The sequence below is a fragment of the Quercus lobata genome, chromosome 4 (assembly GCF_001633185.2).
Source record: "Quercus lobata isolate SW786 chromosome 4, ValleyOak3.0 Primary Assembly, whole genome shotgun sequence".
Lineage (NCBI taxonomy): Eukaryota > Viridiplantae > Streptophyta > Magnoliopsida > Fagales > Fagaceae > Quercus > Quercus lobata.
In genome coordinates, this window is record NC_044907.1 from 22,885,775 (window position 1) to 22,909,405 (window position 23,631).

Sequence of the window (23,631 nt, forward strand, 5' to 3'; positions counted from 1 at the left end):
TTGTTAAGAAAAAGGCTTAAGCTCAAGGCAGGGATTACCTGAGGTGTAACTACAAGTGGCTTGGTAGAAGACGTGATGTGAAGGAGTTCTTTTTTTTGGGAAATGAAGGAAGAAAAACGGAGGAGATTTATTAGAATATTCACATCTAAGTAGTGTGGCAGTGTAGTTTTTTAAGTGGTAAATTCTCACATTGGATAATCAGGATAAGAGTAAGTGGTTAATATAACATAATTTGGCCAAAACCCATAAAGTTAAGCTTTTGGGTTAAGTGGTATCCTATTGTATATATAGGTATGTACTTGAATAGGTTGTAATAATGACATTTGAATTTGGAGAATATTGTTTCATAAAGTGAAAATTCAAGTTCTAAAATTTTCAAAGTGAAATTAGAAATTCAATATATTCGACTAATCGAAGCTTTTGCTCGATCGATCGAAATGATGGAGAAAATAATCCGGAAGTCATTGGATGATTCGATCGTTATTCGATCGATCGAAAAGAACATTCGATCAATGCTCGATTCCTCTCGACTAATCAAAACTCGTAAAACTAAATATTTTTTATCAAAATTTCTGGTAGTTGTTCTGAATGTTTGAAATGGTTTCAAGTTTTGTAAACAATTTTATGAAACATTTAACTCTTCATACGTGTCTTTCGATGAAATATAACCCTATGGATATAAATAGAGGCTTATATTCACTTCAAAATAGTAAGTTAGAGAGAAAGACAAGAAATCTTGTAGTCATTCTCTAGAATTGTTATCTATAGAACCCAACAACTTGGTTGTATCCTAAGGAAAAGTTTGCGATAACCCTTTAGCAACAAGCGTAGGGGAAAATATTGTCTAAGGATAACAATTTTGTGCCTCCTAGTTATCTATTTATGTTTGTCTTTGTATTATACTTATTCTTCTTTTATTACTTTGTGTATTATCCCCAACAATCTTAGACAATATTTACTATGATGGAAGGAACAAGTGATGTTTCAGCACTGAAGATGTTGAATCATGAGTTGGTGAAATTGGATCACTTTGATGGAACCAATTTCTCTCGATGGAAATATAAGATGAAATTCTTACTTACTACACTGAAACTTTTCTATGTCATGGACCCGAATTTGATGCCTTTTCCCTACTGCAAGTGATGAAGACATTGATGAGATAAAGGCACAAAGAAAGAGAGGAGGAAGATGAACTAATTTGTAGAGGGCACATTCTCAATACTCTTTCGGATCGTCTCTATGATCTCTACACATCAATGAATTCACCGAAGAAGATTTGGACTGCTTTGGAGGCAAAGTCCAAAACTGAGAAAGTAAGTACGAACAAGTTTATTATTCATAAGTACTTTGATTATAAAGTGCTTGATAATATCTCAGTTTTGGATCAAGTGCATGAGTTATAGATATTGGTCAATAAACTCCGTGATTTGTGAATCAATATTCTTGAATCATTTCAAGTGGGAACAATCATTGCAAAACTCCCACCAAGTTGGAATAATTTTAGGAAGAAGTTTTTGCATATGTTAGAAGATCTCACTTTAGAACAATTCGGACATCATCTCCAAATTGAAGAGGAACCACAATAAAGCAAAAGTTCTTGGAAAGGGTACCATTGAAGCGAAAATGAGTTCTGACAAGATGCTGATCTTAACCAATGTTTTTTATGTCCCTGATATCAAGAAGAATCTTGTATCTGCCAATTTGTTATGTAAGAGTAGTGTAAAAGTTGTACTTGAATTGAACAAGTTAAACTTGTCCAAGAATGGGATATTTGTAGGAAATGGATATGCTACTGATGGCATATATAAACTAAGTATTATTAATAAAGAAGTTTATAGTTGTGCTTATATTGTTGATTCTTCATATTTGTGGTGTGCTAGATTAGGACAATTAAATTTCAAATACTTGAAATTTATGTCAAAGCATGGTATGATTTCAATTAAGCATGAAGATGAAAAGAAATGTGAGATTTGTATTCAAACAAAGATGACAAAGAAATCTTTTCTAAGTCAAATAAAAATTCTATTATGCTTAAACTTGTACATTCTGATGTATGTGAATTGAATGGTGTATTATAAAATAAAATTATTTTACAAAATTTAAACCACGTGTGCGTTTGAGTACCACTTATTTTGACCACTTGAGTTTGGATGCCACATAATTTGTAGCTTGTGGAACTGTTCAAAGAGGATGAATTATTTCCCTTAAATTTTGACCAATCCTATAAAAAGACAAAGAAACAAAAGAATCGAAGTTGTCATTAGGAAGTTTGTACTTAAAATAGGGTGATCTTTATTATAAAATTCTGTATGTGTATATATATATATATATATTGATAAATAGGGTATGAAACCGTTCAAAGAGGATGAACAAATGCACGTTTAAGTATTACAAAGGGGACAACCAAAGATAGCTATTAGCTAGTCACTCATGGCTCCGCCTTGCGGAAACGAGAGGAGGTGGTCGAGGGCAGTAAAGATGACCTTTTACTTGTTCTTTCTCATACCAATGTCATCAGCTGGAAATAGAAACACTAACACCATATTTGGTAAAAAACAAAAACTAGAGGTTCAGCAGCAATTAAAGTGCCTTAACAAGCCCGCTCTTAAATCCATCAAGGTTATTAATCACTTCATTTAACATGTTTGTGTTCTATATAGTATTTTCTGCTTTAGTCTTACAAGTGTCATACACGTTTGTGGGTTATGGTGTCTACATGACTCCCATGTACAATAGCAATGTAATTTTATTACAACACTAAGAAGAATTTAGACTAATATCAATGTGTGTGTAATGAGAAAATGTATCTGATACAGAGCCCGGATGGAGATATAATCGACTGCATAGATATCAACAAGTAGCTAGCTTTTGATCATCCTTTGTTAAAAAATCACACAATTCAGGTAACTAGTTTAATTAACTAAATTTCATTTCGTATCACGAATAATTTGATACTTATTGTACGTATGGCATGGACCGGGTTTGCATTGGTATCTATGCCAAATGCAATAGATGAGACCAAGTTCTTACCCAGAAGGGTTTTGGTTTGATGAAATCAATGGCGTCCATTCAAACTCCGAGCCCGAATTTACTCAGCCATGGCACTTGAATGGAAGGTGCCCAGAAGGAACTATTCCCATAAGAAGAACTAAAGAAGAAGATTTATTAAGGGCAGGCTCTGTAGCAAATTTTGGAAGGAAAAAATACCATACCATCCCTCATGCTCAGAGTAATAACGATCCAAATAATTTCCATGAGGTACAACTTAATTTTTAACCAATATTATTAATAGGTTTGAGCTCAATGGTATCTACTATAATGAAGGACACAAATCGACATTCATAACCTTTATTTTTCTTGTTGAGTTTCTAGCATGCAACGTATGGTGAGGTTGGAGATAAGTATTATGGAATGACGGCAAACATGAACCTATGGAACCCCTATACCCAGGAAAGAAATGAATTTAGCTTATCTCAATTCTGGTTGATAAATGGTGAATATGGTCACGATCTTGATTCCATTGAAGCCGACGCGATGGTATATATAATTTCATCATCATCTTTTCTTTTAGTCACATTCTAGATAATTAACTACTAATAATTTTTCATTTTCTTACAAAATAATTTTGTGTGGAAAACCAGGTTTACGAAAGTCTATATCAAGATAAAAACACTAGACTTTTCATATCTTGGACTGTACGTGTTTAAATATTTGACTTCCCTGCCAGCACTAGCCATGTTTATATATACTATTTCTTTTTTGAAAGCGTCTTTTTTTTAATCATGGCTCACAGGATGATGCATATCAAAGTACAGGTTGCTACAATCTGTTGCGCCCTGGCTTTGTTCAAGTTGACAAACAGATTGCGATGGGTGCAACTGTCACCCCTTATTCCAAGTATGATGGTAAGCAATATGCACTCAAGTTCTATGTTTGGAAGGTATAGTACAACATTTCAATTAATTACTTTATTAAATAATTCTAATTTTTGGATAGACATATATGATCATATCATATGTACTTTTTTCCTCAAGAAAAATTCAGAGTAACAAATGTTATTGATATGTTTGAAATTCTTCTAATTTTAGTTAAAACAGTGTATGTTTTAAATTATTTTTTCCTGGTTTATGTATTTTTATATACAACTTTTTAAATTTAAAGTTTTTTTTTTCTATGTGAAATTTCTTTTTACCTAATTTATATTTTAAGACGGTGAATTTAAGCTGTTGTTCTACACAAAAAGATTCATTTGTTTTCTCTTTCATTAGTCTTTACACCTTTATTTATCATTCAAAATATTACAAATTGATTTGCATGACATGTGCAATGAGGTAGGACGTTAATGGAGGGGGAGACTGGTGGATGAATATTAACCACAGAGTCTTTGGATATTGGCCATCTTCCATATTCTCGATCCTGTCTGATAGTGCTTTAAGAGTTAGATGGGGAGGAGAGGTCATAAATTATAATTCAAGGGGGCAGCACACCACAACACAAATGGGCAATGGCCATTTCGCAGAAGAAGGGCCCGGCAAGGCTAGTTTCTTCAAACATCTCAATGTCATTGATGGTAAACAAATTCAAAGGGCTCCCCGGGACCCTACAACATTCATGACGAAACCCAATTGCTATAATATCATAGATTATGGAGGCTTCTTTTATTTTGGCGGTCTGGGTAGAAACCCCAATTGTCCATGATCTTTTAGATTATTGTTTCAAAATAAAGAAGAAAGAGGGAAATATAATAAGAGGGGAATTATTTTCTTCTCCTTTCCATGTCACACCAAATGTACCTACAAGCCATATGTCATATAAAACTCTCCGATTCATTAATATATAAAAAAGTTATTCCATGGAGTAGTTAAAATTTGGAATTATGTAATTTAATATAGTGGAAGTTAAGATTGTATGGTATAGTATACATACGCATGCTTTCCTCCGTTCCAAACAACAAGTTATCTTCCTCTTCCCCATTCATTCTACCTTCCTTGGTGTGCTTTGAGAGTGTGTGTCTCTTCCATTATATGTGGTGTATTAGTGTTTGGGAATGCGATTGTGTAAAGACCCACCAACTTCAAAAACATGGTATCAAAGCTAGTAGATTCGTGGTGAGAACGACATTTTTCCAACTAGATGGCAACATTTTTAATTTTCATGGGTTACCAATTTTTTTTATTTGTTTATATTGGAATATTTTCATTGGTGTTTCTCAAATCCCAACATGTATGGTAGATAGTGGTAAGTGGTAACATGACCAAAAGAATGTTAAAGAGCATGAGAATGTCCAAAGAAGTTTTGGATGAACCCGCTCATGCAGTCTATTTGACTAATTCTAGTCTCACATAAGGATTGTACGAGGAAGAACACCACATAGCAAGCTTGGAGCTCAAAGAATCCTACAATTTCTCACTTATGTTTGTTTGGGAGCATTGCATATATGCATGTACCGGATCAAGAAAGGTCCAAGCTAGATAACCATAGTGAGAAGTATGTGTTTATAGGTATGATCCAAGCTCTAAAGGTTATAAGTTGTGAAATTCAAGTACCATAAATCAATTGGGATGTGGAATTTGATGAAGAATGCGTATGGAATTGGAGCACCCAAAAAGAAGAAAAATATCATTTTTTTTTCCATTTATTTAATGAAGATAAGCAAATGAATAAAGTTCTAGATGAGCTTCCACTCCACCTTCTTCACTAGCATCCCTTATTTATGAAAGTTCATCTTCAAGATCATCACTAGATGGATTCTAGTGAAAGACTAAGGAAATTGGGAATTTTCAAGGATATTTACAAGATGTTTATCTGAACCTTCACTTTAGTTTTCTAGTTTCAAAATTCATTGTTATTGATGATGCAAAAAAATCCTCAGTTGAACTCCTTATCTATATGGATGGATGACATTAACACATCAGCCATGAGATCCTGCAAAAAAGGATAGGGTTCTCAAAGAATACGTTGTGGTGTGTGCCAAAGGGCCTTCAACGAGCTAGTCAATAAGATCAAAGCTTAACTGTATAGAGGAATTGCTATTTGGCTAGAGAATTGTAGTGCGTATGTTGCAAAACGGTTGTGTACCTTTGTTTTGGTTGTTTGTGCCTTTTTATAGGCCTCTGTCCCTCATTATGGGGATAAATGCTAACCTTAATGGTTTTGTATCCGTTGGGAAAAAATGTTGGGGCATTGTAGGATTTAATGTCCTTCTGCATGTTGGTCCGTCCGTTACGCTTTTGCTTGTCTCTCAGGTGAGCTGTTACCCATGTTATTTATGGGAAGTTGTTTTAATGCTGACTACCCACGTTCATGTGGGTGTAAGCACCCTTGGCAAGTCTTCCAGGGTTCCCCCAAAATCCGTGGTGTTAATGCCCTATAGTGGCCGACCACCCATTGCGGTGACAATCAATCCCTTATGTATGAAAGTTTAAGCTCAGGTGCTGTGAAATGAGGGTGAAAAGGGTACCTCTAGTATGTGACTTGAATTGAGTCAATTTTAACCTATAATTAACAAAGGTAAGTGAAGTCGCCACCAATCATTGGATTTTTTCTAAGGTATGATTGGTCACCTGACTCTATTTGATTTTATTACCAATCCTAGGCTAAGAAGAAGTTGTTTTTACTAATCTAATACGGACGAGTAAAAAATCTTGATTCTTGAGTTCAAAAATCCGATTACATGTAGGGAAGGTGTTAGGCACCCCGCAACGCCTATCCGGAGACAATCCTTTGTGTTTGTAAAATCTTAATTTTCAGACATTGGCAATTAAAACAAGTTATTGGCATTAGCTCACGAGGCTTCAAAGAGTTGGGCTTTGAGGTTTGATTTTGGAAGGGTGTGATCTCTATCAATGTTTTACTAGTACATTTGGAATTATTTCCAAATATCCACGACGAAAATCTAGCAACATCTCGCCTTATTTTCATGGGGAAAATCTAGCAACATTTCACCTCTTGTGCATTATTTCACACAAAACACTATCCTCCCTAAGCTTTCACTGTAAGAATACCGCAACAAAGGTGCCCCATTTTCATGGCAAAAATTCGGTAGAGTTTCGCATTTGGTGTGCTATTATTATTATTATTATTATTATTGAGTGATATCTGGGATTTGGGCTCAATAAGTTTGACATATTAGTTGAAATATGAATTTATAATTATAAAATTCTTAAAATTTTATATGGATTTTGATGAATGACCTACAATATATAAAAAATAGCTATAACCCGAAATGGCATACCGAAATAGACCGGTACTGAAATATTCCGTTCCGATTAACAAATTGAAACGGGTTCCGAAACAGTATTCAGAACATTGGTAAGGATCCAAACCAGACATTGCCAACGCTCCAAGGGTATGCCCAGCAAGGTATGGGAAATGTAAATTAGACAATGCTATACTCAAGGAACGTGGCCCAAGCAAGGTACAAGAAAGATAAAGCATACATGCCAACATCCAAAGGGTATAGCCCAACAAGGTATTGGAAAGATAAAATAGACATTGCCATACTCTAGGAATGTGACCCAAGCAAGATACAAAGAGAGCAACCCTACCCTAGATATATGGTTCTAATGAAAAAGGTTGAGAGAGGGAAATAGATAACTACATGGAGAGACTAAGCCTCCTAATCTACTGAACATTGCCCTTTTTGGGCTTGCGTCTTCTTGCTTCCTTTTTTGCCCTTCTTAGAAGTTGCACCCTCGCTTCAACAAAGGAAACACAAAGCCACTAGACAAGCAAAAGAGATAACAAAGTGTACAGAAATTTAGACCCCAGTTGATAGAATTAACAAGTTTTATACCCAAGTTGTTAATTAGATTTATTATGAATAAAAATTGTAAAAACAAACAAACATCAATATCATGTCAAAATCATGTAGGGGAAAAATAAATAAGACAAGATATGATGACCTAGGAAAACCAATGAAACAGACTAGTTTCACAGTAAAAAACCTGGGGGGAAACCTTCCCGAAAAGTAATCCACTATAGAAAAGGGAAGTTTCAGATCTAGTACAAAACCTTTGTCCCTAGACTCTACAATCTTCATAGATGAACTCACAACAGAAACCTTCTACCGCTTCAGAACCTCTGAACTCTTCAATATATGAACGCCACCCTTTGATACACGAATCCTAAGTACGTGACTAACCAATTGCACGAATCCCAGTACGCGACTTCAATCATCAACTAGAAGAAGATTGTTGGCTGCAAAGTTCTTCACTTCATCAACAATGAAGATCAAGAAGCACATGGTTACAAAACCCTAAGGCGCAAAGACACAGTAGCTTCTTTCAGAGAGAATAAGGCATTGGTCATCTTTTGCATATGTTCTCGTTGTATTCTTTTTTGTGACGGCCTCTAAAATAAGCCTTATATAGGTCTAGGATCGTGAGAAAAGAAACCCTACACAAATATATAAGCCTGGCCCAAAAATCAAATCTGGAAATCTGAATTCCCGTAACCTCGATCGATCGGGAAGTGTCGAGGAGGTGTCGAGCTTTAAACCTCGACAGTTACAGCTATCAAGAAGCTATCGTGGAGCTGTCGAGTAGACAGAAGCTTTCTCGATCAATCTACCAGCTATCGAGAGGTGTCGAGCTATCTGTCCGCAGCTGTCGAGAGGTGTCGAGCAATTATCGAGCTATCTGTCCAGCTTTAATGAACAGTTTTTCTTCACTCGTTTCTTGGTCCAATCTTCATGGCTTTAATTCTAGACTTGAACAACACGTTTCTTGAAGTATTAAACATATCCTAGATCTACCCAAAAACAAGTAAAGTGTGTTTTGTCAAAGGATTAGCCAATTACATAAAAGAATGACATATGTTCTTAACAAGTGAAACACATATGTCCTAACACAAAGAAACAAAGAACACACATAAAGGGGGAAACAAGCATGTTATCTGTGGAGGGGTTTGGGCCCAAAAAATCAGTACTGACCTATTTAACTTAGGCCCAAGATCGGCCTGAGTAGCCAAAACTAGCCCATAAGATGGAAGTGGACCTCCAACTCGGTTGGAGTGAGCTCAGCCTGGCAACATGTGCATTGGGACATAGAAATTATCGTTCGGGGGACTCCTATAGTGCTTAGCCTACTACTGATTGATGAGGTGGTGGGAAATCGATGAAGAAATGATTAAACTAAAGTCAGTTGCTGAGAGTTGTTAGTGCCTTTGGGGAACTCGCTACCAAATGCTATTTGGCATCTGGAACAAGTTTCAAGAGAATCCTCAGAAGGCATGATGATTCCTTAGGATTCTAGAAAAAGTGGAGATGCATGAAAACTGGTGAAACAATAATGATTAGTACCCCACTAAGGAGAGATTATACAAGGGAAGGGAAGGCAAACAAGAAGGGTTGGTTGGAAACATGAAAAAAGGGGGGAAATACTGGGAAAAGAGTGAAAACACATAGAGAGGTAGTGTGAGCAAAGAGGGAAGAAGAAGAACTACCAGAGGGTAAGGTTTATAGGTCCAAAAGTTCACAAAAAATATACAATTTGGACTATCTAGTTGGTGTTTGGAGCCCTACCCGTAGGACTGTTAGGAAGCCCATTAATAAATGAATTGGGGGCCCAAATCCTTTACCCAAGATTACAACTCTCATAGGTTTGGAAACCACATTATCAAACAATCATATTATCACACAAAAGAGAGTGTCCTAGAAGGACAAATGTAGGTTTGGATTGGTGTCCATAGTTCCATTCCATTGAAGTATGGACGACACGCGTGCCATCAAGCAAAGTTCCTAAAAGGGACTTAAGATCTCTTGTACAAAAGACGGGTGCAAACCCACACGAGATTATATGTAGGAACTAAGCTTGACGACACAAACAAGCATATAAAGACACATTCATGAACATATAAGTAAGGATGTAAAGATGCAAAGAAGCATAGAAAGCCTAACAAGATGGCATAAAGCAAGCATAGCAAGCATGTTATCACACAAAGGGAAGAGGTACGCATGTTCTAAGGCACATAAAGAGGCTAACACGAGAAACCCTAACATGCAAACTAACAAAGGAGGAAAAAGGCAAGTGGCAAGCAAGCCAAACATCATAAAGATGTATCCTCACACATGGTTGCATCCAAACAAGCCGTAAAAGGGGAATAGATACAACCAAACAAACAAGAAAGCCCCAAAGACCAACAAGCATAAACCCAAAAGGAAAACAAGACATAGGAAGCATGGCAAGGACGCAAGAAATTAGATCTAAGCATACAAGCATGGATCTAAACATAAACACATGAAAAAAGGGGAAACAAAGCACCAACATGCATAGAGGAAATAATCCAAACCCTTTATTGAAAAATGGGTGTATGAGCGTAGGCTTAGATGACTAGATCTAGATCTACACCCCATCCAAAAGTCACACAAGAAAGAGGCATAAACAAGAGATATAAAGCTATAAAGCACTAGGCATAGCATCCAAACAAGGTTTTAAGCACATGAACACATAGATCCAAACACACAAAGATGGCAAGAAGCACAAACAAATATATTAAAAGCTATAAAGCACTCAAGCTTTGCACATGATTAACTCATCAAAAGGTAAGCACGAAGCCATAAGCATAAACATCACACGAGTTGCAAAGCAAATAACTTAAATGAAGACAAGCAAAAAGTGTAGATTAAAAGACCTTAAAGTTGTTTGACTGACTTCAAACAACTTCCTAAGGGTTTAGGAGCCTCTTTGTAATTTTTGAAAAGATGGAGAGCTTAACTACAATTTTAGAAAGATTTGGCACCAAAATGTAATTTTGGGAATTTTTGGGGACTAAAGTTGTCTTAGATCGACTAAACATTGAGTCAGTATTGACGCATGGACTCAAAAAGCAGCGCGTGTACACGTGAACATCACCAGGCAAAGGGTAAGGTGCTGATATTATGTTAGTGAGTGCCTACTGCCTAGTATTCTCTGTATGTGTTCGTTGGAAAGCAATTCCCTAAGGTGAATACAAAGAAATTATAGTTTACAAAATGCAGAGGCTTCATTCTTGGTGGCCCAGCTTTCTTGAAAAAGATCTTGAACTTCTAGCAATGTCCTCCTTGATGTGAAGTTCTGACTACTTGTCACCAATTTTATCTACACACATTTACATGACGGAGCTATTAGTGTATGCATGCATACCCTTGTAGGGTTGGAAACCCTTAGGGTCTAGGTATGATCTAATGTGCAAGTAATGTAGTTGCTTTTCCTTAAGGGTTGGTCACAAATAATTTGCAAGTGGGATGGAAAGAAACTGTAGTAGAGCACCACCTTCCAATGCAAGCGAGAATGCATAACCTGGAAAAGGTAAACGGACACTTTCCCCTCGACTTATTTTGAAAGAAATCCTAACAAGGATATCCTACCCTAGGCTTGGATGTTCAATCGTCTTGGCACTTGCTAGTCCTCTCGATCATTTGACTTACTCTAGGACAACTATATGAGATATAACTTAACTGGTGAGTTGGTCCTAATCTTAAAGGGGACCTTGATTATCTAAGCCTTCCCTTCAAAGAAGTTATGGGATACAGCAGATCAAGGGGGGCCTTTTCAACTACTCCTATCCACCCGTGGACCCAGAAGTGCCTACAAGTCGGGGCCTAGTAACTATCTATGGTTTACGCGTTAGGTGGAAACCTTAAAGCGTTGAGCCCGGGTCTGACTCAAAATGAGGGGTGATATCATGCATTTTGAAATGAAAGGGGAAAGACATTCCATGCACAACAGACATATAAACAAACAAAAGGGTAGCAAAAATCAAACCTTACTGCCCTAAGTTCGCATATATGAAGGAAAGCTATAAAGCATGGTTACAAAAGTAGGAAAGCTTCACACATACAAAAATACCTCAAAACTGGTTTTAAAAACCATTTAAAAATATTTTTGTAAAATGTTTTTTGTCTTTTGAAAATAATTTACTAAAGATATAGCGAAGACATTTTTCAAAAAGAAAGCCCCGAAGGCTAATGCCAATTTCAATATTGTTTTAAAGCCAATGTCCAAAGATTAAAATTTTATCAAAAGTTCTAAAGGATAAACTCTCTAAGTATCCCCAGTAGAGTTGCCAGTTTGTCGATGCCTCGTGGCGGCCGACCACCCATCGTGGCAACGCTCGTGCCTTATGCAGGTTTTGAGCTCGGGTGCTGTGAAATGAGGGTGAAAAAGGTACCTCTAGTGTGTGACTTGAATTGAGTCAATTTTAACTTATAATTACCAAAGGTAAGTGAAGTCGCCACCAATCATTGGGTTTTTTCTAAGGTGTGATTAGTCACCTAACTCTATTGATTTTATTACCAATCCTAGGCTAAGAAAAATGTCATTTTTCCTAATCTAATACGGATGGGTAAAAAATCTTGATTCTTGAGTTTGGAAGTCTAATTACGTGTGGGGAAGGTGTTAGGCACCCCACAACGCCTGCTCAGAGACAGTCCTTTATTTTGGTAAAATCTTAACTTTCGAACATTGGCAATTAAAACAAGCTATTGGCATTAGCTCTCAGGGCTTTAAAAGAATTGGGCTTCGAGGTTTAATTTTGGAAAGGGTGTGGTCTCTATAAATGCTTTACTAGAACTTTTGGAATTATTTCCAAATTTCCTTAACGAAAATCCGGTAGCATCTCACCTTATTTTCATGACAAAAATCTAGCAGGATTTCACCTCTGGTGTGTTATAGTACACAAAACGCTATCCTCACAAAGCTTTCATTGTGAGAATACAGCAACAAAATTGCCCCATTTTCAATGCAAATTCCAACAGAGTTTCGTGTTTGGTGTAGACACAGCATTTTGTACCCCTTACAACTCAAGCCCCTAATCCCCAATGATGTAAGAATTCTAAATCTCAAGGTTGGTTTAGGAACCGATTAGATGAAAATTGACTTGAGAAAAGTGTTTATGGAAAAGATGACTTATTTTTTAATCAAATAAACTATTTTTGGAAAAGAAAGGCCACAAAACCCTAGGGCATGTGTGCGCATTCCCACTTATGCGCACACATGCTTAAGATTTACGTGTGCATACTTCATGCATGCATACGCATACACGTGCATGCGTGCACATGCTAGGGTTCCAAAAACCATAAAGAAAAGGTTTTCTACCTTAAAACTTGGTTTGCAACGAATCCCATATCGTTTGGGAGCCGCTCCAAACCTTTTTTTTTTTACTATATAAAGCCATAAATGGTACTTTTTCAAAGGGGGGGATGAACTCCAGTGGTAAATCACATAAGATTCACTAGAAATTAGTGAATCAAAGAGGGGAGTTTTCACAAAACATCCTCAGGTCAAATTTTATTTGATCGGGACCTTTTCTGGTTTTGATCTTTGAGTTATAAGTTTACTAACACATTTTTGAATTATTTTTAACTAGATTGACTAAAGGGAATGGTCAAAATCAAGTTCTAGAGAGTTTTTGTGTTGAGGTAAAGGTTCTATCTTTGGCTCTTCACTTTTCTTAGATTTTCTTTGATTCCCTTGTTTGTTTACATGTTTTAAAGCTTTAATGTATCTGTCTAGTCTTAGTTTATTTTGTGTTTTGTTAAAAGAATACTATGTTTTTAGTTTCCTTGTTTCTGTTGTGTTTTCTTTGTTTTCTACTATGATTTTTTGGGTTTAGGGTTTCGGGTGTGTATGCATGCGCATGCAACTTGCATGCATACGCAAACTCGTAAAGTACAAGTATGCATACGCACACAGTTGGTATGCGCATGCATACTCAAGCCAAAAAAGTCTAATTCCATTTCTGTTTTTTTTTTTTCTTTCGTCCTGTTTGCATGTTTTAGCCTTTATTTTAACCTAGCTTCTGTATCTTTAAGCCTTTTCCTCTCTGTTTTGTTTTAGTTTTCTTGTTTCATCTCTTTGATGCTTATTAGGGTTTTAGATTGTTTGAATACCATGAACATGCACATAAATATGAACATGCATTGATGTATAGGTGTAGTGATGCAGTGAGGTAAGTGAGGTAAGTCATACATAATCACATGGACATGCATTTATTTATTTGACGAGTAAGATATGGTTGAGGAACATGAATATGCTTGGATTGAATGCTATTCCTTTAATGTTTGGATGTCATAAAATGCTTGTTTGATTTGCCATATGATGTATCTGCCTTTGGAGATATGTGTTTAAATGCTATGATAGATGAGTGGTTAGGTTTGGGATGACTATGCCATGTTTGTATGTCTTAGATGCATGCTAGAGTGTGTGTGAGAGTTAGAATAACGTATTAAACCTACCTTTAATAAGATTAAGATTTGGAACATAATGAGTGGAAGCCGACCCATGGGTCAGGTGGGGTTAGGTGCCTAACACCTTCTCATTCTCATACCTAAAGTCCAGACACATGCTTTAGTAAAAGACTAGTCCTTCCATGAAGGATGCTATATTTATGGTTCCTAGACCTAATTTTGGTGCTGACTCCATTTCTCCACCATGGTCCACCCTAGGCCAAGGCATATTCACCCAATCCAATAAGTATGACCCGTCGCAAGTGCTTACACTCACAATAGCGACTCCACTAGGGGATTGAGAGTTTGATTCCAATGTGTTCCATTTATTAATCTTAATAAATGTGGAAGTCAAACTTTAAGGGAATGCTTCAAGCAGTTTGCAAGATCGTCTAATGATCTTGCCAAGAAATTGTGACTATGCCTCTTGCTAAAGCTCAAGATGATTGTTTAGAAGTCCATTCAAAAGGGAGAGACAGTGCAAAAAAAGCTTCCCCAGTGTGGCGTTTTCCATTGTCTTTCAATCACTTTCACAACTTGGTGAGATTTTTAACTGAAGGGTGTGAGGATTCACATATCAAGAAACCCAAAGACATCCCAGGATACTTGGGGTATAGAGGATTTCATTTAGGAAGACCTGAAGGAACCACCTAGACTACCCGAAGGTGAAATAAAGCTTTTTTTAAGGAAGACCCAAAGGAAACACCTATTGAGGCAAGCTAAAGAAAACCAAGTTTGAGCTAGTTGATCTTGCTTGAGAGATGCTGAGTTCCTTTTACCCTTTTGGGATGCATTAACAAAAGAGCTTGCAAGCTGTACGGATCGACTCCAACTTCTAGACTTGCGGTAGTTGGCCCTCATGGATAATGTGAGGACAACACAAGATGGATTTTTAGTGGTCTTATGGGAATGAGACCACTAAAAATCTGCCCCTGTATCATATTGAGAGCACCTAAAGGCTTGGCCATCTTCCAGCCCCTACGGACGTCTTGTGGAACACTAATCTCACCAATTGCTCATTTAATGCCTCAATAGAATTGGCTACTGCCCATGTTTGAGGTACAGAATCTAGGACTCTTGGTAGCTTCCATGAAGGAAATTAGTGGACATTATTGGAGTAGACAACTCAGGTTGTGCTTCTCTTGCTTGATATTTGATAGGCCGAAGCAAATTCCTGAAAAGGAAATTCAAAAGAACAGATTGTGCTTCTTTTGCAGAAATTGAAAACTTTTTGCTAAAAGTACTGTAGATAAAGGTAAAAGTTAGCTGAAATAATACAATAGGACATATGAATAGTATCAAATAGTACAGTGGAGCCTATAAATAGTTGAAAAAATAAACTGAATAGTAAAATAAACTGGTAACTTTCATCAATGCCAAACGCACACTTAATTTCATTGTTAAATAACATTTAGTTTTATCTTATCATGCAAACTCATCTAGTACCTTGGCATTGGCACATATTGCTATCTGTTTGACTCTTTAACCTATTGCATACATTCCCCAGCACTATCAATGACTCTGTATCCTCAAAATATCACTATCTTGTGCATTGCTAGAATCCTACATTTGTTTTTTATCCTAAGGCAAGATTATGCCTCTGAGCTCTATCTAAAATGACAACTCATATTTATCCATCCCAAAGCATTTTTTCCATTCACTATAGTGGGTACTAAGCATTAAACAGATGCTTGCATGTTTAGAGATGGATACAGTTTAATTTCTCATGGACATAGGAATATAATCATAAATATTACAAGTGAATTAGTATGGGAGAAATATGGTGCATTTACTCTGGTACCTTCTTTATGTTATTTTTGGGTTTCTTTCTTTCTTTTTTGGATTGTTATATTCTTAAATTCTTTGCATATAGTTGAGCATTAAACTTGATAAATGGTGAAAAATAGGTCTCAATTCCACCTAAAAATTGGTGAGACTAAAATAAGAAAGTTGAGCTTTTAAGAGAGAGAGAGAGAGAGACTGTATCTTGCAAAATATTTGGAATAACTAAAATTGGGAACTCAGATCTAGGCCAGGCCAGGCCAGTAGTCACATGGAATGAAAATAAGATTGCTTTAAAGTTGTGATGTAAACTATTGTGGATTATGCATAGTAAAAACTAGGTGGCACAATGCATATCACTTTTCCAAAATATGCATATTCAAAATGATAATAAAGAGGCTTGTTCTCTTACCTAGCTTCCACTAGCAATTTGACTAGGAATATAGGAGAAGTATATGGACAATTAGGAACAAGCAATCTTAAGGGCTTAATAGGTGACTGCATAGCCAGAAAACACAAAGTCAAGGGCACTTGACAATGGTACCTTCACCACCAGCAATTGCAGCTGCAGGTGCAGTTGGAATGGTATCTTCATCACTAAGAACTACCATAGCGTCTATCAGTTGTTGGTTTATCTCCTTAATTTCTTCAAACAGAGCATGCGTACCCTGCAAATGGAAAACATAAGTTCTTACATTCACATACAAGGGCAATTCTGATTCAATGGTCAAATTGTTCAAAGATGGAAGCTAATAAGGAAGACTTTCATTTTAGCTTCACACATGGTTGAGTAAAGACATTCTATTGGCGAGCACATTAGACTTAATGGTAATGCATGTCATATAGATTGTTAAGAAAAAGGCTTTAGCTCAAGGCGGGGATTACCTGAGGTGTAACTACAAGTGGCTTGGTAGAAGACGTGATGTGAAGGAGTTCTGAAGGAAGAAAAATGGAGGAGATTTATTAGAATATTCACATGTAAGTAGTGTGGTAGTGTAGTTTTTTAAGTGGTAAATTCTCACATTGGATAATCACGATAAGAGTAAGTGGTTAATATAACATAATTTGGCCAAAACCCATAAAGTTAAGCTTTTGGGTTAAGTGGTATCCTATTGTATATATAGGTATGTACTTGAATAGGTTGTAATAATGATATTTGAATTTAGAGAATACTGTTTCATAAAGTGAAAATTCAAATTTTGAAATTTTCAAAGTGAAATTAGAAATTCAGTATATTCGACTGATCGAATGTTTTGCTCAATCGATCGAAATGATGGAGAAAATAATCCAGAAGTCATTGGATGATTCGATCGTTGTTTGATCGGTCAAAAAGAACATTCGATCAATGCTCGATTCCTCTCGACCGATCAAAACTCGTAAAACTAATTTTTTTACCAAATTTTCTAGTAGTTGTTCTAAATGTTTGAAATGGTTTCGTGTTTTGTGAACAGTTTTATGAAACATTTAACTCTTCATACATGTCTTTTGATGAAATATAACCCTATGGATATAAATAGAGGCTTATGTTCACTTGAAAATAGTAAGTTAGAGAGAAACACAAGAAATCTTGTAGTCATTCTCTAGAATTGTTATCTGTAGAACCCAACAACTTGGTTGTATCCTAGGGAAAAGTTTGCGATAACCCTTTAGCAACAAGCGTAGGGGAAAATATTGTCTAAGGATAACAATTTTGTGCCTCCTAGTTATCTATTTATGTTTGTCTTTGTATTATACTTATTCTTCTTTTATTACTTTGTGTATTATCCCCAACAATCTTAGACAATATTTACTATGATGGAAGGAACAAGTGATGTTTCAGCACTGAAGATGTTGAATCATGAGTTGGTGAAATTGGATCACTTTGATGAAACCAATTTCTCTCGATGGAAAGATAAGATGAAATTCTTACTTACTGCACTGAAACTTTTCTATGTCATGGACCCGAATTTGATGCCTTTCCCTACTGCAAGTGATGAAGACATTGATGAGATAAAGGCACAAAGAAAGAGACAGGAGGAAGATGAACTGATTTGTAGAGGGCACATTCTCAATACTCTTTCGGATCCTCTCTATGATCTCTACACATCAATGAATTCACCGAAAAAGATTTGAAATGCTTTGGAGGCGAAGTACAAAATTGAGAAAGTAAGTACGAACAAGTTTATTCTTCAAAAGTACTTTGATTATAAACTCCTTGATTCAAAGCATTTTATAATCAAAGTACATGAGTTATAGATATTGGTCAATAAACTCCTTGATTTGTGAATCAATATTCTTGAATCATTCCAAGTGGGAGCAATCATTGCAAAACTCCCACCAAGTTGGAATAATTTTAGGAAGAAGTTTTTGCATATGTCAGAAGATCTCACTTTAGAACAATTCGGACATCATCTCCAAATTGAAGAGGAACCACAATAAAGCAAAGGTTCTTGGAAAGGGTACCATTGAAGTGAAAATGAGTTCCGACAAGATGTTGATCTTAACCAATGTTTTTTATGTCCCTGATATCAAGAAGAATCTTGTATCTGCCAATTTGTTATGTAAGAGTAGTGTAAAAGATGTACTTGAATCGAACAAGTTAAACTTGTCCAAGAATGGGATATTTGTAGGAAAGGGATATGCTACTGATGGCATATATAAACTAAGTATTATTAATAAAGAAGTTTCTAGTTGCGCTTATATTGTTGATTCTTCATATTTGTGGCGTGCTAGATTAGGACATTTAAATTTCAAATACTTGAAATTTATGTCAAAGCATGGTATAATTTCATATAAGCATGATAATGAAAAGAAATGTGAGATTTGTATTCAAACAAATATGACAAAGAAATCTTTTCTAAGTCAAATAGAAATTCTATTATGCTTAAATTTGTACATTCTGATGTATGTGAATGAATGGTGTATTGTAAAATAAAATTATTTTACAAAATTTAAACCTCGTGTGCATTTGAATACCGCTTATTTTGACCACTCGAGTTTGGATGCCGCTTAATTTGTAGCTTGTGGAACTGTTCAAAGGGGATGAATTATTTCCCTTAAATTTTGACCAATCCTATAAAAAGACAAAGAAACAAAAGAATCGTAGTTGTCAATAGGAAATTAGTAGGAAGTTTGTACTTAAAATAGGGTGATCTTTATTATAAAAGTTTGTATGTGTTTATATATATTGATAAATAGGATATGGAACCGGTCAAAAAGGATGAACAAATGCACGTTTAAGTATTACAAAGGGGACAACCAAAGACAGCTATTACATCTCACGTTTAAATATTGCAAACCCGCCACTTGATTCAAATGTTAGCTAGTCACTCATGGCTCCGCCTTGTGGAAACGGGAGGAGGTGGTCAAGGGCAATAAAGATGACCTTTTACTTGTTCTTTCTCATACCAATATTATCAGCTGGAAATAGAAACGCTAACACCATATTTGGTAAAAAACAAAAACTGGAGGTTCAGCAGCATTTGAAGCGCCTTAACAAGCCCGCTCTTAAATCCATCAAGGTTATTAATCACTTCATTTAACATGTTTATGTTCTATATATTATTTTCTACTCCTTAGTCTTAGAAGAGTCATTCACTTTTGTGGGTTACGGTGTCTACATAACTCCCATGTTCAATAGCAATGTAATTTTATTACAACACTAAGAAGAATTCAGACTAATATCAATGTGTGTGTGATGAGAAAATGTATCTGATACAGAGCCCGGATGGAGATATAATCGACTGCATAGATATCAACAAGCAACCAGCTTTTGATCATCCTTTGTTAAAAAATCACACAATTCAGGTAACTAGTTTAATTAACTAAATTTCATTTGGTATCACGAATAATTTGATACTTATTGTACGTATGGTATGGACTGGGTTTGCATTGGTATCTATGCCAAATGCAATAGATGAGACCAAGTTCTTATCCAAAAGGGTTTTCATTTGATGAAATCAATGACGTCTCTTCAAACTCCGAGCCCGAATTTGCTCAGCCATGGCACTTGAATGGAAGGTGCCCAGAAGGAACTATTCCCATAAGAAGAACTAAAGAAGAAGATTTATTAAGGGCAGGCTCTGTAGCAAATTTTGGAAGGAAAAAATACCATACCATCCCTAATGCTCAGTCATCTCGACCTCCCCATGAGGTACAACTTATTTTTAACCAATATTATTAATAGGTTTGAGCTCAATGGTGTCTACTATAATGAAGGATGCAAATCGACATTCACAACCTTGATTTTTCTGGTTGAGTTTCTAGCATGCAATTCTTAGTGAGAATGGAGTTAAGTTTTATGGATTGACGGCAGACATGAACCTGTGGAACCCCTATGTCCAGGAAGCAAATGAGTTTAGCTTATCTCAATTCTGGTTGGTAAATGGTGCATATGAAACAGATCTTGATACCATTGAAGCCGGCGCGACGGTATATATAATTTCTTCATCATCTTTTCTTTTAGGCGCATGCTAAATAATTAATTACTAATAATTTTTCATTTTTTTTACAAAATTATTTTGTGGAAAACCAGGTTAACGAAAAGCTATATGGAGATAAAAACACTAGACTCTTCCTATATTGGACAGTACGTGTTTTAATATTTGACTTCCCTGCCAGCACTAGCCATGTTTACATATACTACTTCTTTTTTGAAAGCGTCTTTTTTTAAATCATGGCTACAGGATGATGCATATCAAAGCACAGGTTGCTACAATTTGTTGTGCCCTGGCTTTGTTCAAGTTGACAAACAGATTGCGATGGGTGCAACTGTCACCCCTTATTCCAAGTATAATGGTAACCAATATGCACTCAAGTTCTATGTTTCAAAGGTATAGTACAACATTTCAATTTAATAACTTTATTAAATAATTATAATTTTTGGATAGACATATATGATCATATCATATGTACTTTTTTTTTCCTCAAGAAAAATTCAGAGTAACAAATGTTATTGATATGTTTGAAATTCTTCTAATTTTAGTTAAAACAGTGTATTTTTTAAATTATTTTTTCCCAGTTTATATATTTTTATATACAACTTTTTAAATTTAAAGTTTTTTTTTTCTATGCGAAATTTCTTTTTACCTAATTTATATTTTAAGACGGTGAATTTAAGCTATTGTTCTACAAAAAAAGATTCATTTGTTTTCTCTTCCATTAGTCTTTATACCTTTATTTATCATTCAAAATGTTACAAACTGATTTGCATGACATGTGCAATGAGGTAGGACATTAATGGAGGGGGAAACTGGTGGATGAATATTAACAACAGAGTCTTTGGATATTGGCCATCTTCCATATTCTCGATCCTATCTAATGGTGCTGCAAGAGTTGATTGGGGAGGAGAGGTCCTAAATTATAATTCAGGAGGGCAGCACACCACAACACAAATGGGCAGTGGCCATTTCGCAGACGAAGGGTCTGGCAAGGCTAGTTTCTTCAAAAATCTCCAAGTCATTGATGCTTTACAAATTCTCAGGGGTCCCCGGAACGCTACGACATTCATGACAAAACCTGAATGCTATAATATCATAAATTATGGAGGCCTCTTTTATTTTGGTGGTCCGGGTAGAAACCCCAAATGTCCATGATCATTTAGATTATCGTTTCAAAATAAAGAAGAAAGAGGGAAATATAATAAGAGGGGAATTATTTTCTTCTCCTTTCCATGTCACACCAACTGTACCTACAAGCCATATGTCATATAAAACTCTCTGATTCATTAATATATAAAAAGTTATTCTATGGAGTAGTTAAAATTTCAAATTATGTAATTTAATATAGTGGAAGTTAAGATTGTATAGTATAGTATATATACGCATACTTTCCTCCATTTTCAAACAAAGAGCTCTCATCCTCTTCCCCAATCATTCTACCTTCCTTGGTGTGCTTTGAGAGTGTGTGTCTCTTCCATTATATGTGTTGTATTAGTGTTTGGGAATGTGATTATGTAAAGACCCACCAACTTAAAAAACATGGTATCAATGCTAGTAGATTCGTGGTGAGAACGACATTTTTCCAACTAGATGGCAACATTTTAATTTTCATGGGTTACCATTTTTTTTTTTTTTTATAATTGGAATATCTTAATGAAGGTGTTTCTCAAATCCCAACATGTATTGTAGATAGTGGTAAGTGGTAACATGACCAAAAGAATGTTAAAGAGCATGAGAATGTCCAAAGAAGTTTGGGATGAACTTGCTCATGCAGTCTATTTGACTAATTTTTGTCTCACATAAGGATTGTACGAGGAAGAACCCCACAAGCTTGGAGCTGAAAGAATCCTACAATTTCTCATTTATGTTTGTTTTTTAGCATTGCATATATGCATGAACCGGATCAAGAAAGGTCCAAGCTAGATAACCATAGTGAGAAGTATGTGTTTATAGGTATGATCCAAGCTCTAAGGGTTATATAAGTTGTGAAATTCAAGTACCATAAATCAATTGGGATGTGGAATTTGATGAAGAATGCATATGAATTGGAGCACCCAAAAAGAAGAAAAATATCACTTTTTTTCCATTTATTTAATGAAGATGAGCAGATGAATAAAATTCTAGATGAGCAATTCCACTCCACCTTCTTCACTAGCATCCCTTATTTATGAAAGTTCCTCTTCAAGATCATCACTAGAAGGATTCTAGTGAAAGACTAAGGAAATTGGGAATTTTCAAGAATATCTATGAGTCAATGGAGAATATAGATGATATCACTCTCTTTCTAATAAGTTGTGCAAGATTTTTTTTTTTTTTTTTGAGCAATAAGTTGTGCGAGATTTGATATAGAAAAATACAATATATATATAGATATATAGATATATATATTATAAAAGGTTACTGGACGTTTATTTGAACCTTCACTTTTAGTTTTCTAGTTTCAAAATTCATTGTTACTGATGATGCAAAAAATCCTCGGTTGAACTCCTCATCTATATGGATGGACGACGTAACACAGCAGCCATGAGATCCTGCAAAAAAGGATAAGGTTCTCAAAGCATACCAGTGTGGTGTGTGCCAAAGGGCCTTCAACGAGCTAGTCAATAAGATCAAAGCTTAACTATACAAAGGAATTGCTATTTGGCTAGAGAATTGTAATGCATATGTTGTACAACAATTGCGTACCTTTGTTTTGGTTGTTAGTGCCTTTTTATAGGCCTTTGTCCTCCATTATGGGGAAAAATGCTGACCTTAATGGTCTTGTATCTATTAGGAACAAATGTTAGGGCATTGTAGGATTTAATGTCATTCTGCCCATTTGTCCGTCTGTTACACTTTTGCTTGTCTCTCAGATGAGCTGTTACCCATGTCATTTATGGGAAGCACTTTTAATCCTAACTACCCACGTTCATGTGGATGCAAGCGCTCACGACGAGTCTTTCAGGGTTTTCCCCAAAATCCGTGGTGTAAATGCCCTGTAGCGGTCGACCACCCATCGCAGTGACTCTCAATCCTTATATGTGCTTTAAGCTCAATTGCTGTGAAATGAGGGTGAAAAGGGTACCTCTAGTTTGTGACTTGAATTGAGTCAATTTTAACCTATAATTACCAAAGGTAAGTGAATTCACCACCAATCATTAGGTTTTTTCTAAGATATGATTAGTCACCTGACTCTATTTGATTTTATTACCATTCCTAAGCTAAGAAAAAAGTTGTTTTTCCTAA

The 23,631-nt window shown here is 35.8% G+C and overlaps 2 protein-coding genes across 2 annotated transcripts; both read left to right on the forward strand.

Moving 5' to 3' along the window:
* The first annotated feature begins 1,623 nt into the window (after positions 1–1,623).
* On the forward strand, positions 1,624–4,698 carry LOC115984856. The gene is made up of 6 exons (XM_031107850.1): positions 1,624–1,798; positions 2,661–2,740; positions 3,373–3,537; positions 3,642–3,695; positions 3,794–3,940; positions 4,336–4,698. Exons 1-6 carry the CDS (start codon positions 1,624–1,626, stop codon positions 4,696–4,698), a joined length of 984 nt encoding a protein of 327 aa, XP_030963710.1.
* A 14,485-nt stretch (positions 4,699–19,183) lies between these two features.
* Positions 19,184–21,715, forward strand: LOC115988076. The gene is made up of 7 exons (XM_031111716.1): positions 19,184–19,488; positions 19,688–19,774; positions 19,884–20,120; positions 20,234–20,398; positions 20,502–20,555; positions 20,653–20,799; positions 21,199–21,715. The coding sequence occupies exons 1-7, from the start codon at positions 19,300–19,302 to the stop codon at positions 21,559–21,561; spliced, it is 1,242 nt and encodes a 413-aa protein (XP_030967576.1). The 5' UTR covers positions 19,184–19,299; the 3' UTR covers positions 21,562–21,715.
* The last annotated feature ends 1,916 nt before the right edge of the window (positions 21,716–23,631 follow it).